The following is a 16,249-nucleotide window of genomic DNA, read 5'->3' as shown; positions in this document are numbered from 1 at the left end:
CAGCTACTCGGGAGGCTGAGGCAGGAGGATCGCTTGAGCCTGGGAGGTTGAGGCCGCTGTGAGCGAGGCTGTCGCCACGGCGCTCCAGCCCGGGTGACACAGTGACAGCCAGCCTGGCCTGCCGTCCCTAGGAACGCCAGCGGCAGCAGCAGCTGCGCGTGTTTGAGAAGATGACCCACTCCTCCAAGGTCGCGGCCAAGCGCAGCCACCTCCTGCGGCAGCTGCAGGTGGCGGATGACACCGCGGACCGGGAGGCCGAGCAGCTGGCCGCCTTCCACGACAACGTCATCTGGAAGCTGGCGGTCACCAAAGGTACCCTGCAGCCAGCCGCCACCGGCGGGTGGGGACCCTGGGCTGTCACCCCCCCCCCCGCAACCCCGCAGCGGGTAGGAAGCCCCTGATTTCTGCAGAGCCCGGTCCCTCCGTGCCAGGCACCTGGATTCTGGGACACGGCCCTTGTCCCAACCCGCCCCTGCCCCCGCCCCAGGGCTCTTTTCCGGGCCCAGTTTTGAGGTCGTTTCCACAGTTCCCGGACACTCCAAAATCGGGGAGCCCCTCGAGCCTCCTCCCCAGCAAGGCCCTTGTCCCCAAGCTCCGGAAGGTTCTCCACACGCCCCTCGGTTTGTCCCCACTTACCCGGTTTAAACTGTAGAGACTTCGCCGCCGCTCAGACCGGGCTCTGGAGTCGGAGGGTCCCCCACTTGGGGGGTCTCGGTGCCTCACGTTTCTGTCACTGTCCTGGCTAGTGGCGAGTCTTTTATTGTGACATTCATGGGTGAAATTTCCGCGGGGCTGGGAGGCGTCCGGAGCGCGATTCCACGGCTACAACAGCAAGAGAGACTCGAGTCAGACCGAGGAAGGACTTCCCGCCTGGCGGGACTGCAGGCGAGGAGACTGCGGAGCCTCCAGTCCTTGGGGCTGGAGGCGGAGGGCAGCGCTGCCACCTGCCACCGTCCTGCGGTCACCTGCCCGGGAGCCAGCGGGTGTGCTGAGTCCCCCTCCGTCCTCACCCGCGGCCGCCTGTCGTTGCAGAACGGAAGGTGGAGCCGGGAAACACTAGCGGCTTCGTGCAGCAGAAGCGGCAGATGTTCCTGATCCAGGTAGGAGGGCCGCCCGTGCTGGGCCGGGGGACTGTCCCCGGGCTTGGGGACAGGCGCTGTGACTTCCCGACGCGCCCCCGTACCCCCCCCAGCACGCCCTGGAGATGAAGCGAGTCGAGATCCAGCGGCTGGAGCTGGTCGCTGCCACGGAGGAGGCGAGGCTCGACCGGGCGGAGAAGTCCCTGGAGGAGGACGCGGCTCTGTTCGAAGAGTTTCTCAGGGACAATGACCGCAGCTCCGTGCGGGCCACCAGAGTGTGAGTCGCCCGCCTTGCCCGGTGACATCGTGCGTGCCCTGGCGTCCCCCGGGCGTCTGCAAGGCCCCCGGCCCCACCCAAGCCAGACCCCGGGTCCTCCCAGCTCCCCCGGGGAGGGGTCGGGGACAGTCTGCCACCAGCCCCCGTGTCCCCACGCTGTCCCCGCAGCGCCGAGAAGGAGACCAAAGCCAGGATGCAGAAGATCCTCAAGATCCAGGACCTGGGCACCCAGATCGTGAACATCAAAAGGTGAGGGCAAAGGGCGTGCTGGCACCCCTGTCCCCTCCCCGCCCCCCCCCCCCCGCTGTCCCTGTCCCCGTGTCCCAGGCCGATCTGCCTCCCGGTCCCCGGTCCCTCCGGCGTTTGGCCCCTGCAAACCTCACCGGTCACCGCTCAGGGCCTCGAAGCTCCCAGGACGCTGTCGCCCATTTGACAGACGGGGAGACTGAGGCCAAGAGGCATTCGGTGACTTTCCCAAAGCCACCCCGGTGGGAGGTGGGGCCGCCTGGGCTCAGCAGCTCCGGGGGCTCCAGCCTGAGACACAGAGAGGCCGGCAGAGTCCCCAGGGTGGAGGGGACAGGCCCAGCTTTGGGCAGAGCCTGAGCGCTACCTCTGTGTCCCCCCCGGGGCCTAGCGAGATTTCCAGATTCGAGGACAACCTGCGGCATTACAAGGTCTACAAGGACTTCCTGTACAAGCTGTCACCCAAGGAGTGGCTCGAAGAACAGGAGAACCACCGCGTGGCCCTCAGGAAAGCCAAGGAGGCCACCGAGGTCCCCAAAGAGACCAGTGTTTCCTCAGCAGGGGACAAAGGTAGCGGAAAAGAGAACGCGGGTCCCCCCAGGGTTCGCTGCGCCAGGGGTCCACTGAGACCCCGAGCTCAGGCTCTGCAGAGGGCGTCTGCTCGCAGCTCAGACTCGGGGGCTGGTGTCCCCGCGAGCACCGCTGAGGCGGAGTCCGGGGGGAGCCTGAGCAGTGTCACTTGGAACCTGGTTCCAGCCGAGACCGTGTGGGACCCGTGCTTTGCTTCCCGTAGGAGCAGGGATCAAGGGCAGGACACTGTCCACGTTGGCCAGAGGTACGTGGCCGTGCCAGGCTGGAGGGGACCCCGCACCCGGGACCGGCGCACGCTGGACACTGTCCCCCTGCTTCCTCCAGAGGGCCAGGTCACCAAGAAGTTCTCCAAGTTTGTGCAGGGGACGCGGCTGGGACAGGTCCTGTCCGACGGCAGCTCCCAGCAAAGCAGCCAGCCCAGCGAGCCGCCGGGGGTCCCAAGGGTGAGCGGGCTCGGGGGTCTTGGAAGGGACCAGGGCCTGGTGGCACCGGGCGTGAGGAACGAGGTCAACGCCGCAGGGAGTGATGGGGCCGCCGGGTTTTATTGGATTCTTGGCATTTTTTTTTTTACGATTCTCTGTTTTTTTTTGTTTTTTTTTTTTTTTTGAGACAGAGTCCCCCTCTGTCCCCCGGGCTAGAGAGCTGTGGCGTCAGCCTCGCTCACAGCAGCCTCAGCCTCCTGGGCTCAAGCGATCCTCCCGCCTCAGCCTCCCGAGTAGCTGGGACGACAGGCATGCGCCACCACGCCCGGCTCATTTTTCTTATTTTTTGTAGAGATGGGGTCTTGCTATACTGCCCAGGCTGGTCTCGAAGTCTTGGCTTTTAGAGATCCTCCCGCCTCGGCCTCCCCGAGTGCGGGGATTTCATATTGTCTTTTAAAGGACAGGGATTTTTAGCTTTGTCACCAAGCCCGGTTTACCCGTCGTTTCCTTTCTGGTTGGTGTGTTTCGTGCCCTGCTTTGAAGAAATCTTCGCCAACCCCTGAGTCACTCAGATGTTCTCTTGTGTTTTCTTCTGGAAGCTTCTGGAAGGGTTAGCGGCTTGGACGAGGGCAGGGGTGGCGGGATGGGGACAGGTGGGCACCCTGGGGCTGGAGGGCTGCTTCCTCGTCTGTCCCCGGCTGGTGGCGCCTCGCTGTCCTTGGCCGGGCCTGTGTCCTCCTCTCTCCATCTTCCCTTCTCTGCATCGGCTGGGCCCCCTCCTGTGACTTGTCCCCAACTTGTTCTCGAGCTGGGTGTCCCCCACCCTCAACCTCCTGTGTCCCAAACTGATGCTTCTCCAGCTGCAAAAGGACCCGACCTCTACCAGCGTCCAAGCTCGTGACCTTGAGCCAGGGGACTGGCTTGTGCTTATGCCTGTCCCCTTACGGGGGTCAGGCGGGGCCTGGCATCTCCGAGCCCAGGTTCCTGGGGCGGCCACCCCTCCGCCAGTGACAACGGCAGGTCCCGGGCACAGGCTCGGCTGTGAGTGGGGCCATCAGGGACTGGCTCCAAATGCGGGACGGAGGGGGTGCGGCAGCAAGGCCTTGAATGCCGCGCTCAAAAAAGGAATTGGGGGCAGGGGAGCACGTGCAAAGGCCCTGAGGTGTAGCGTCAGTCCCCAGAGCAGAGTGACCTCCAGGGGTGGGCGCAGGGCTGCAAGGGCAGTGGCTGCAGGTGGCAAGAGGCGGCCAAGCTTCGTGCCCGCTGGAGCGAGACGAGCTGATGGCATTTGAAGCCACACCCGGGCGGCAGCGCACAGCCCGCGCCCTGACGCTGTCGTCTCTGCGCAGGTCAAACTCTCCCGTCCCCACGCAGGAGGACAGCGACAGCGACGGGGAGGTCAGTGGCCCCGTTCTGCCCCGGCTGCGGCAGCCGCCCCGCCCCCCGCTGTCCCCGCCCTGTCCCCCAGGTCCCGGCCCCCCGCTGTCCCCCGCCCCCGCTGTCCCGCCCCCGCTGTCCCCCCGGGTCCCAGCCCCCGCTGTCCCCACCCCCACTATCCCGCCCCCACTATCCCGTCCCCGCTGTCCCCACCCCTACTATCCCGCCCCCAGTGTCCCGCCCCCGCTGTCCCCACCCCTACTATCCCGCCCCCGCTGTCCCCGCCCCCGCTGTCCCCCGCCTCCTCCACTGTCCCCGCCCCCGGTGGCCCCGCCCCGATGGCCCCGCCCCCCACTGTCCCCGGCCCCCGGTGTCCTCGCCCTGTCCCCCGGGTCCCTGCCAGCTGCCCCGCCCCCCGCCGTCCCCGCCCCCCGCTGGCCCCCGCCCCCGCTGGCCCCGCTGGCCCTGCCCTGTCCCCCGGGTCCCCGCCGGCCGCCCCCAGCCCCCCGCTGGCCCCGCCCCCACTGGTCCCGCCCCCCCGCTCTCTCCTGGCTCCCCGCCCCCCGCTGGCCCCGCCCCCACCGTCCCCGACCCCGCCGTCCCCGCCCCCGCTGGCCCCGCCCCGTCCCCCGGGTCCCCGCCCCCGCTGGCCCCGCCCCCCGCTGGCCCCGCCCCGCTGGCCCCTCCCCACTGGCCCCGCCCCCGCCGTCCCCGCCCCCCCGCTGTACCCCGCCCCCCACCGTCCCCGCCCCCGCTGGCCCCGCCCCACTGGCCCCGCCCCCACCGTCCCCGCCCCCACTGGCCCCGCCCCCCGCCGTCCCCGCCCCGCTGGCCCCGCCCCCCGCTGGCCCCGCCCTGTCCCCCGGGTCCCCGCCCCCCGCTGGCCTCGCCCCCGCTGGCCCCGCCCCCCGGGTCCCCGCCCCCCGCTGGCCCCGCCCCGCTGGCCCCGCCCCCGCTGGCCCCGCCCCCCGGGTCCCCGCCCCGTCCCCCGGGTCCCCGCCGGCCGCCCCCAGCCCCCGCTCCGCTGCAGGAGCCGCAGTTGTACTTCACGGAGCCGCAGCAGCTGCTGGACGCGTTCACGGAGCTGGAGGAGCAGAACCTGCTGCTGATCCAGAACACGCAGGAGACGGAGGAGACCATGGAGGACCTGGCCCGCACGCTCAAGACCACGCAGAGCCGCATGTGGGTCCCGCGCAGGCGCGGTCGGACCCCGCCTGGGGGCGTGGCCGGGGAGGGGCGTGGCCCTGGGGCGGGGTGGAGCAGGGCCCCCTCTAGGGGGCGTGGCCTGGGAAGGGGGCGTGTCCCCCGGGGCAGGATGGAGCAGGACCCATAGGGGTGTGACCTGGGTGGGGGTGTGGCCTGGGTAGGGGCGTGGCCTCGGTAGGGGGCGAGTCCCTGGGGAGGGGTGGAGCAGAGCCCCTCTAGGGGCGTGGCCCGGGGAGGGGCATGTCTCCTGGGGTGGGGTGGAGCAGGGCCCCCTAGGGGCGTGGCCTGGAGAGGGGCGTGGTCTGGGGGCATGTTCCCTGGGTAGGGCCTGAAGAGGGGGCGTGTCCCCTGGGGCTGGATGGAGCAGGACCCTAGGGGTGTGGCCTGGGTAGGGGGCGTGGTCTGAGTGTGGCCTGGGTAGGGGGCGTGGTCTGAGTGTGGCCTGGGTACAGGGCGGGGCGGGGCAGGGCCCCCTCTAGGGCGTGTCCCGAGGGCGGGGCCTGGGGAGGGGGCGTGTCCCCTGGGGCAGGATGGAGCAAGACCCCCCCTAAGGGTGTGGCCTGGGTAGGGCCTTGGTAGGGGACGTGGTGGAGCTCGGGCCCCTCTAGGTGCGTGGCCCGGGGAGGGGCGTGTCCCTGGGGCTGTGTGGAGCAGGGCCCCCTCTAGGGGCGTGGCCCGGGAAGGGGCGTGTCCCTGGGGCTGGGTGGAGCAGGGCCCCCTCTAGGGGCGTGGCCCAGGGAGAGGCGTGTCCCTGGGGCTGGGTGGAGCCGGGCCCTCTCTAGGGGCGTGGCCCGGGGAGGGGCGTGTCCCTGGGGTGGGTGGAGCCGGGCCCTCTCTAGGGGCGTGGCCCGGGGAGGGGCGTGTCCCTGGGGTGTGTGGAGCAGGGCCCTCTCTAGGGGCGTGGCCCGGGGAGGGGCGTGTCCCTGGGGTGTGTGGAGCAGGGCCCTCTCTAGGGGCGTGGCCCGGGGAGGGGCGTGTCCCTGGGGCTGGGTGGAGCAGGGCCCCCTCTAGGGGCGTGGCCCGGGGAGGGGCGTGTCCCAGAGGGCAGGGGGGTGCCCGGCTGTCACCGGGAGCCCACCTGAGGCTGTTGTGGCCACCAGCCTTTCCCCAGTCCCTTCCTCGGGTCCCCACCCATCGCCTGGTCCCCGGGCGAGGCCCGCCCGGAGCAGGGGGTCATCTGGTCGCTCCCCAACACTGCACATCAATTCGGGGGCTCAGGCCTGGCCCTCAGCCCTGCAGGGACAAGGCACAGCCCTGCCCCGCGGAGGTGACAATTGATGCCGGCAGCCACAACCAACAGGCCCGCAGATCTGACTTGTACAGAGTGACATGTGCTAGAAGGAAAATCGAGTGAGAAATCGGAGCACAAGGGCAGAAGTGGAGGGTGACAGCGGGTGGGAGGGGGCAGGGAGGGCTTCTAGAAGATGTCACAGGGCCCGGGAGCTTCCAGAAGGTCAGGAAGGAAGCCAGCCACACACGGGGGTCTGGGCAGAGAGCGCTGCAGGCAGAGGTGACAGCAGGGGCGAAGGTGGGAGCCGCCGAGGGTTCAATGTCGTCTTATGGGGGAGCCACGCCCCTGAGTACCCACATGGGGGGGGTCCGGTGTGGCTGGAAGTTTCCAGAATGATTTGAAACCATCAGTTCTCGGGCAAGATTGTGTCCCCTGGAAGAGCTGAGAGGTGTCAGAGGCACAGAGAGGTGACCTGGGAGGGACAGGAAGCCACACGGATTCCCAGAGAATCCGGCAAGACCTGCGCTCGTGAGAACTAAAAACACGACCTCGCAGACACCTGCACGTATTCGTAGCAGCCATAATGTCCCAGCGACCAAAGGTGACAACACCCAAGTGTCCCCCCACGCAGGAGCGGACCCACAAAGCGCGGTCCGGCCACGCAACGGGACATTATTCCGCCACGAAAATGAAGTTCTGAGACCCCCAAGCGACCTTGAAAATAATTACGCCGGGTCAAAGGAGCCAGTCACGAAAGACCACGTGTTGTTCGGTTCCATTTTCATGAAATGTCCGGGACAGATAGAAAGTCGATTTGTGGCTGCCTAAGGCCGAGAGGGACAGGGGACAATGGGGGGCGGGGGTGACAGCTCATGGACACAGGATTTTTTTTGGGGGGGGGGTGATGACAATGTTCTAAAATTCCTCGATGGGGATGGTTGCGTAACTTTGTGAATGTACCAAAAACTAGCGAATTGTACACTTGAAGTTTATGGTATGTTAATTTCATCATATGCAAATGATATCGCAATTCATTTAAATATTAATTAATGTTAAAGACTTAAACTGTCCCCTGCATTCCCCCGGCATCCTTGACCCCTGGGCGAGCGGACACTTGGCTGGGGGGACGGCTCAGTGGCGGTGGGGGGGGGACCTGTCCGGAGCCGCGCTGAGCGAGTGGCCCTGCGGTCCCCACACGCAGGGACAAGGAGGTCAGCCACCTGAAGCAGTGGATCGCCACGATGACGACGTCCATCGCCAAGGAGGAGGAAACGGCGGCCGAGCTGGAGCTCAAGGCCCGGGTCTTTCACTTTGGCGAGTACATGGGGGACGAGCAGGTAAGGCCGGGAGTCGGGGACAAGGGGGGCGGGGGGTGTCCCCAAGCCGGGCTGGGACGGCGAGGGACTCCTGAGACAGCAGGAGGGCCGGGGAGCGGGGTCCGGGCTGCAGGACTCCCCCCACCCCGGCCACCCTGCAGCAGGACAGGGTCCCCCTGTCCCCCGCAGGACAGGCTGCTGGACAGCCTGACCCTGAAGGTGCGGGACGTGTACCGGCACTGCGTGAGCAGCCAGCCGGAGGCCAACCTGGGCCCCGTGCAGATGTTGACGGTCATCGAGCACCAGCTGGACGAGCTGCTCGAGACCCTGGAGCACGTGCCCCCGGCCACCATCGAGCAGGTGGAGAAAGCCAAGGAGAAGGAGCGGCGGCTGCGGTGAGCTCCGGGGCGGCGGGTGTCCCCAACCCTCCAGGGGGTCCCCACCCAGGGTGCACGGTGGCAGGGGGGTGGGCATCGGACTCGGCCGGAGCCATCGAGAAAGGCTTCCTGGGGGGGTGACGGTGCCCAGGGAGTGTGGCCCAGCATGGGCACCAGTGCGGGGCTTAGGCAGGGGACACACGGGGCCAGGCGGGGCTCAGTTGGGCCGGATCGAAGGGGCCAGAGCCCGGGGGAGGGGAGGGAGGGGTGTCGGGGCCCGGGGAGCCCCCAGGGTCCCCAGCTCGGAGGCGAGCGGTGGAGGCAGGTGACACGAGTCCACCAATACACCACGTGGGACCTGGTGCCAGGGGTCCCCGTGGTGGCCTTTCCGGCCCGGGGGCCGCCTGGTTCGTTCGCTCGCTGCACAGGGCCCTGAAATACCCAAGCGTCACCCGCAAACACGGGGTCTTCCCCCCTGGGCCCCTGTCTCGAGGGGCCACCGGGCAGAGGTTCGGTGATCGGAAGTACAAACAGGAAGGGGACGGGACCGCTGCCCTAGCCTGGTGCTGGGCCCTCACAGTAACGGTGACAGGGGCTGTGGGGACACAGTTCACGGACAGGGATGAGCCTCGGGTCACCCGGGGGCCAGGAGCAGGCGGCCAGGCCCCGATCTGGCAGGGGAGGGCGAGAGGACTCGGGTCTCTCTCTCGAGGGAGGACGGTGCCCGCGAGAAGGGGACTCAGCCGTCCCCCACTGTCCCCTGTCCCACCCAGACTCCGGGAGGAGAAGGCCCGGATGCAGAAGCTGCTGCAGGAGGAGCGGGGTGCTGCGGGGCGCAGGCCCGGGCCCGGGCCGAGATCAAGAAGAAGGTGGGCAGGGTCACCTGGGGGGGGTCGCAGCTGGGGGACGGGGGGGTCCCGAGACTCCGCACGGCAGGCTGAGGGGCTGAGGTCCCGCAGCCCAAGGCCCCGGTACCTGGGGGCGCTGGGGGGGGCCGCTGCCTCGGAGCCAGGCCGGGGAGGAGCGGGGTCGTCCCCTGTCGGGGGGCCCCCCACGGGTCACCCTGTCCCCCCACCGCCTGCGTGCCAGCTCCCGGCCAAAGCCTGGCCTGGCCGTGCCCACCCGCCCACACGCCAACCAGACCCCCCCCACGCCAAGCTCCTCACCTGTCACGGGGTCCTCCTACTGTCACAGTGTCCCGAGGGCCCCGGCAGTCGGAAGGACGGTCCCCAACGTGGGTCTGGCGCCGAGCATTGTCCCCAGCACACCAGCGAGGCCGGGGTCCTTTTAGCTGGGGGGGATCCTCAGTCCCAGGCTGTCACCCCGGGAGGGGCAAACGCTGCAGGGTCTCCTCCGGGACCCCCCCAGCGCGGGACACGCATTTGTGCCGCATGGCCTGGTCGTTCCCGGTCGGTGTCCTGGTCCCCCCCCCCCCGCCCCCCGCAACAGCTAAGACGTCTGCTCCCTGTCACTCCAGAGTCCCTCGGCCTGTCGCGCTGACGTGGGGTGACCAGGAGCCACTGGCTGGAGCTTGCCGGGGGGCCTGTGCCCAGCGGGGGACGGGGGGCAGGGCAGGTGTCCCCCGCACCCCCGGGAGCTCACCGCGGCCACCTCCCCTGCAGAGAGGCCGGAGGCTGGTCTGCCGCTCCCGGCCCCCCCGCCTTCAAGCCCCGGGCGGCGTCAGGGCACCAGCTGGTGGACAAGGACAAGGAGGAGATGCTGTTTTTCTTCACCTGACTGTCCCCAGCGCCACGGGGGCACGGTGGCGGCTCAGCAAGGACGTCGGCGGTGGACGCGGAGGGACTGGCTGGGTCCCCAGGGGGCCCTTCTGTCTGGGCTCCTGCCGTCCCCCGAAATAAACCCCTATTGCTTTAGTGTCCCGACAGCCTGTGTGACGAAGCGGCCGCTGTCACCGAATCGCAGTGGCCCTCTCTTTTGTCACAAGCGCTTGAGGGGTGCGGCGGCGGCCCAGGTCCCGTCTAAACAGCTGCCTGGGGAGAGGCGGAGGCGTGAGGTCAGCCCCGATGTCGAGCCGCGGTGGCCTGGGACGCGGTGGCACGTGGCTCCGCGGCCCACAGCCTGGTCCCCGGGGAGGGAGGAGCAGCCCGGACCACCCGGCGGCCGGGAGGAGCCTTCTGGGGGGACAGTCACAGCCCCGAGCTCGAGTCTGTGCTGGGGCACAGAGGTCGCCGGGAAGCCACCACTCACGGAAGGGGCTTGAAGTCCCCCGGGGGCAGCCGCTCCCGGGCACACGGCCACACGCGGTGACATTCCCGAAAGCCAGGGCCCCAGAATCCAAGAAACAGACGCGCAGAAAGTTCGGAGGATTCCGAGTCTCGGGCCCAAAGTAGTATCTCAATAAACACACACGTCACAAGGCACAAGGCAAAAACGAAACAGAAAACCAAAGCGCATTTCCGAGGGGCCCCGTGTGTCCACTCCTTTAACGAACAAAACCCGTGCGAGGTCTCGACTGTTCTCCTCTTGGAAGCTGAACCTCACGCCGTAAAAACACGCACTGACGTGTTACACGCTCGCCTTTGACCTTGACAATGAAAACCGTGCACCTACCGTAATCACAGTCCTACACGTGATCCACAGCGTTCGGAACATCACTTTATAAGCCGTTGCCAAATTACTATTTAACATTCATCCCCAAATACAGAATTTAAAAAAAAAATCATCTTGAAGTTTTAACGCTGCCGGCTGCACGCGCTGAGCTATGAATGTGGTGGAGGAGGAGGAAGAGGAGGAGGGAGGAGGGGAGGAGGGAGGAGGGAGGAGGGGGGAGGAGGGAGGAGGGGGGAGGAGGGAGGACGGGGAGGAGGGAGGAGGAGGGAGGAGGGGGAGGAGGGAGGAGGAGGAGGGGAAAGGAGGAGGGAGGAGGAGGAGGGAGGAGGAGGAGAGAGGAGGAGGGAGGAGGAGGGAGGGAGGAGGAGGGAGGAGGAGGAGGGAGGAGGAGGGAGGAGGAGGGAGGAGGAGGGAGGAGGAGGAGGGAGGAGGAGGGGGAAGGAGGAGGGAGGAGGAGGGGAGGAGGGGGGAGGAGGGAGGAGGAGGAGGGAGGACGGAGGAGGAGGAGGAGGAGGAGGAGGAAGGAGGGAGGAGGAGGAGGGGAGGAGGAGAGAGGAGGGAGGAAGAGGGAGGAGGAGGAGGAAGAGGGAAGAGGAGGAGGAGGGAGGAGGAGGGAGGAGGGGGAGGAGGGGGAGGGGAGAAGGAAGGGGGAAGGGGAAGTGGGAAGGAGGGGGAGGGAGGGAGGAGGGGAGGGGGAGGCAGAGCTCAGGTCCTGCTGCCCAGTGTTCTCCTAACAGGCCGGAGACTGGCACGGGGCCGTGGGCCAGGGCCTGGGGACTACAGGTCCCCACCGCTCCGGATCTCGGGTGACGACCCCTGGAGGCCCGTGGAAGTGTCCCAAGGGCGAGCCAGGAGGCAAAGCTCCTCTGTGGCTTGCCGTTTCCATGCCAGCTCTGGTGTCAACTTGCTAATTACACGATCAATGTGTGTTTCCAATACAAAAGGTGGAAACGCTCGCAACAAAATATCCACAATTTCCACGCTCATAAAATACCACCATCCGTGCATGCTTGTGTATGTCCTACCATTTTTTTTTTTTTTTCTGAGACAGGGTCTCATTCTGTCGCCCGGGCTAGAGTGCCGTGACGTCAGCCTCGCTCACAGCAGCCTCAGCCTCCTGGGCTCCAGCGATCCTCCTGCCTCAGCCTCCCAAGTAGCTGGGACGACAGGCATGCGCCACCACGCCCGGCTCATTTTTCTATATATATTTTTAGCTGTCCAGCTAATTTCTTTCTATTTTTAGTAGAGACGGGGTCTTGCTACATTGCCCAGGCTGGCCTCGACCTCCTGACCTCGAGCGATCCTCCCGCCTCGGCCTCCCCGAGTGCTGGGGTGACAGGCGTGAGCCACCACGCCCGGCCCCTTAGGGATTCCTGCCCGTAGCTCCTTACACAACTACCCTGAGACCTGCTTGGACTTTCAAACGCAAGTGCAGGAAGAGCGGCCTGTCTGCAGAACGTCCCTGGGGACAGGCCCGGGACTCGGACGCCGGCCCTTGCTCAGTCACCACCCTGACCTCGGCTCCCGCTCCTCGCACGACCAGACAGGCTCCTAACTGCTCCCCGGCCTCCTCCTGTGTCGCCCGTCAGTTTATTTCCAAAAGAGCAGCTGGAATCACCCTCTCGAGTATCACTTTTCTAATTATACCCTCTTCCGCGTTCCCATCGCACTCGATGACCTAGCAGGCCCTCACCAAGCTCGCTGGCCCTTCTAGAACTCTCCCCCGGCTCAGTCGCTCCAGCAACTGCCTCAGGCTCTGCAGGGAGGCCCGGATGTCTGTCCCCTTGGCCCAGGGAGCGAACGGCTCCCCCGACACGGACCGAGGCTCCATTCTTACCTCCCAGCACCTTCTCTGAGGGCTCCCCTGCCCCCGACCACTGGAGTCTCTTCTAAGTTTTACTCATTTCTCTGGTGATTCTGTTTGGTTTTCCAATAAACTGTCAAATCATCTATAAATCACTCGTCTCCTCCCTATAGGTCTGTATTACTTTTTGCTTTACTTCAATGTCAAGAACCTCCAGGACAAGGCTGGGCGCGGTGGCTCACGCCTGTCACCCCAGCACTCTGGGAGGCCGAGGCGGGAGGATCGCTCGAGGTCAGGAGTTCGAGACCAGCCTGAGCAAGAGCGAGACCCCGTCTCTACTAAAAATAGAAAGAAATTATCTGGATAGGTAAAAATATATATAGAAAAAATTAGCCGGGCGTGGTGGCGCATGCCTGTCGTCCCAGCTACTCGGGAGGCTGAGGCAGGAGGATCGCTGGAGCCCAGGAGTGTGAGGCTGCTGTGAGCGAGGCTGACGCCACGGCACTCTAGCCTGGTGACAGAGCGAGACTCTGTCTCAAGAAAAACAAAACAAAACAAACAAAAAAAAACCTCCAGGACAATATAAAACAGCCAGGGTAACAACAGTAATACAAGTAATTCCTGAATGATTCCCAGGTGCACGTGTAGAACGCTTCTGGAATTCACCGCTGAATACGATGTTGGCTATAGGTCCGGGCTTACAGAATCTTCATTCCTGATTCCGTCGGTAACACGTGAATCGTTAAAATACAGGATCTTTGAGAAAATAAGAAAGTTCCTCACTGACCTATTACTGAAATAACCCAATTAACAGATTTCGCAATATTAAACATTCTCAAGCTATCTGATTAAACCCCGTGTGGTCAGAAGAGTAGATTAAATATCTTGCCATCTTCTTTATTTTTTTTTTTTTTTTGAGACAGAGTCTCGCTCTGTCACCCGGGCTAGAGTGCCGTGGCGTCAGCCTCGCTCACAGCAGCCTCAGACTCCTGGGCTCAAGCGATCCTCCTGCCTCAGCCTCCCGAGTAGCTGGGACTACAGGCGTGCGCCACTACGGCCGGCTAATTTTTTCTATATATATTTTTAACTGTCCAGCTAATTTCTTTCTATTTTTAGTAGAGATGGGGTCTCGCTCTTGCTCAGGCTGGTCTCCAACTCCTGACCTCGAGCGATCCTCCCGCCTCGGCCTCCCAGAGTGCTGGGGTGCAGGCGTGAGCCACCGCGCCCGGCCTCCTAAGTGTCTTTTATTTTGAACACTTCCATCTATATTCCATCAATCCGCCCTCTCTTCGAGGAGTATCCTTGTCAGGGTTCTCGTGGGAAGCCTCCCGTTTCCAGAGCTTTGGAGTAGCATTTCCTGCATCTATTCCATGAAGGAATATAAGAATTTGTTGATAAACTGTTCATATTCTTAGTTTCGAATAACGATGGTTTCTTTTTCTGGAAAAGTGTTCATTTTGTTACCAGTATTCTCATTTTGATACCTATTTCTGCGTATGCCACAGAATCGGTGGGATTCACTTCTCCTTCCTTTTTTCTTGGTGAAATTGCTCAGAGCAGAAACTGACAGCCTAGGGGCTACGTCCACGCAGGGTATGTTTTGTCTGACCCATCCCGAAAGTTCTAAATCCGCACGGGCTGCCACACTTTAGCACCAAACTCCGGGGGACTTGACACTTCTTAGGCCTGTTCTGTTTTCATCTTGAAATAATAGCTCATTCCACTTAGCTGTCTTTCTCTTATTTATCAGGAAGGCATTCCGAGGCATAAACTGGCATCTCGCTTCGGCCACACCCAGTTTCACAATCACACGCAGTGACGATCAAGCGCATAGCCTGAGTACCTGCAATCCCGTCACAAGTAGTATCTCATTTAACTCCCAAGTAGTATCTCATTTAACTCCCAAGTAGTATCTCATTTAACTCCCCAACGACTCCTAAGTCGCTGCTTTTACTACCGTTTTACAAGGGAGAAAGCTGCTTGCTCAACAGTTCAAACTTACAACCACACGGCCGTCGATTTTTTTTCTGTATTTGTAATTAGCTTTCATTTCTTCCTTTCCCAACTGTCCAGTGACCTTTCTTTGTTCTCCAAGGAATTTTTACTAATTTACCACATTATAGTCAGAAAACGGTACTGCTGAGATTTTCTTTTCTGTAAAGACTTTCACAGAGTGTTGCTGATGCCCTAACTTGTTCAGTTTGATTTCTATAAATACCCCATGGACATGGAATAGGATCTATTAAATCGATTTTATTAATTCCATTATAAACATCTTGCATATCCTCATTTTTTCTGATCTGTAAAAAATGCACTAAATCACTTTCAATACACTCTAGGTTTTAGTTTATCCAGTTCTCCTAGATAGCAGTTTTTACTTGTTTGATATTACAAGTTTTCAAATCAATATTCGTATAAATATTTGTGGGTCTGTTTTTTTTTTTTTTTTGAGACAGAGTCTGGCTCTGTCGCCCGGGCTAGAGAGCCGTGGCGTCAGCCTCGCTCACAGGAGCCTCAGACTCCTGGGCTCAAGCGATCCTCCTGCCTCAGCCTCCCGAGTAGCTGGGACGACAGGCATGCGCCACCACGCCTGGCTTATTTTTTTCTATATGTTTTTAGTTGTCCACTAATTTCTTTCCATTTTTAGTAGAGACGGGGTCTCGCTCTTGCTCAGGCTGGTCTCGAACTCCTGACCTCGAGCGATCCTCCCGCCTCGGCCTCCCAAAGAGCTAGGATGAGAGGCGTGAGCCACCGCGCCCGGCCTGTAATTTGCTTTTGATTTATTTAACCCTGTCTTAATTTTAACCTTCCCAGATATTTCTGTCCAGGTGCCTCTTCTAGACAACACATAGCTAGAACTTTGCCGTTTGATCTATTTATTCAGTCTTTGTGTCAGAACACGAGTCAGGCTTGTTTACATTTTTGGGGGGACACAGCGACCCTCGGTTTTCTGTACAACGTGCCTTGCCGTTTACTGTCTTTTCCAACGAGCATTCTACTCTTTCTCTTCCCTGTCCTTACAGAGCAGAAAGGTACACAAACCCATCTGCAGTTCTCAAGCTGGTTACATTTATTTTTTTTGAAGCTTATTTCAAGAACAAAAACCTGACAATTTTTTATTTTGAGCAAAAATTTCCCCGGTTTATTCCGAAGGGAAAACCCCAACACTAAGAAACAGGCACAATTCTATTTCCTATACTCAACAGCAACGCGAGGAATCGAGGAATCGTTCTGGACTCTGGATCCCCCTCCGGGCCGGGCATTTCCTGAGCCATCAATACGTGCGCTTTGCTGCTACCTGTATTTACAACAGTGACATCTGGACTATGTTTCCAAATGAGTTAGTTCCACCAACAGTCCTATTACACTGCACCTTCTGTCCCTGGACTTGCTACAGCTCCACAACCCCTCTATCACAGCCCCCAAAACCCCAAACCCCCATACTTTTCCCCCCTAAACTTGGTGCCAAAAATAATTTAGCAGAAAAACCTGACCTGAATTGATGTAAAGCTATTTACGGTCTTACTCGAGCCCACTTAGGTATATTTTGAGTCACTAAAGTGTAGTCGCTAGGGGTGTTAAGTAATATGTAACGTACATACCACACGACCCTTCTGAAATCTGAAATATTCCGAATTCAGACACAGCTGGGGTGGGTTAGTAGACATAAATACATGTCTCAGCACCACCCGGGGGACAGCCCAGCACGGTGACAAGCCTATGTCATCTCCGTATCTCGGATTCTAAACACCCGT

At 62.2% G+C, this 16,249-nt stretch overlaps 1 protein-coding gene across 1 annotated transcript in view; it reads left to right on the top strand.

The window, feature by feature from the left end:
• Positions 1-9,949, top strand: part of CFAP100 (cilia and flagella associated protein 100) — a 28,290-nt gene extending 18,341 nt beyond the window's left edge. The window contains 16 exon segments of the mRNA XM_045534273.1: positions 132-312; positions 1,033-1,100; positions 1,193-1,356; positions 1,525-1,605; positions 1,991-2,169; positions 2,393-2,434; positions 2,515-2,624; positions 3,799-3,812; positions 3,962-4,010; positions 5,020-5,171; positions 7,628-7,763; positions 7,932-8,137; positions 8,893-8,941; positions 8,944-8,988; positions 9,742-9,771; positions 9,773-9,949. Of these exon segments, the coding sequence (XP_045390229.1) occupies positions 132-312; positions 1,033-1,100; positions 1,193-1,356; positions 1,525-1,605; positions 1,991-2,169; positions 2,393-2,434; positions 2,515-2,624; positions 3,799-3,812; positions 3,962-4,010; positions 5,020-5,171; positions 7,628-7,763; positions 7,932-8,137; positions 8,893-8,941; positions 8,944-8,988; positions 9,742-9,771; positions 9,773-9,856 (1,590 nt within the window). The 3' untranslated portion in view covers positions 9,857-9,949.
• Positions 9,950-16,249: the final 6,300 nt, after the last annotated feature.

The sequence above is a fragment of the Lemur catta genome, chromosome 21 (assembly GCF_020740605.2).
Source record: "Lemur catta isolate mLemCat1 chromosome 21, mLemCat1.pri, whole genome shotgun sequence".
NCBI lineage: Eukaryota > Metazoa > Chordata > Mammalia > Primates > Lemuridae > Lemur > Lemur catta.
The sequence above is the reverse complement of the archived record's forward strand: the minus strand, read 5'-3'. Positions and strand labels throughout refer to the sequence as shown.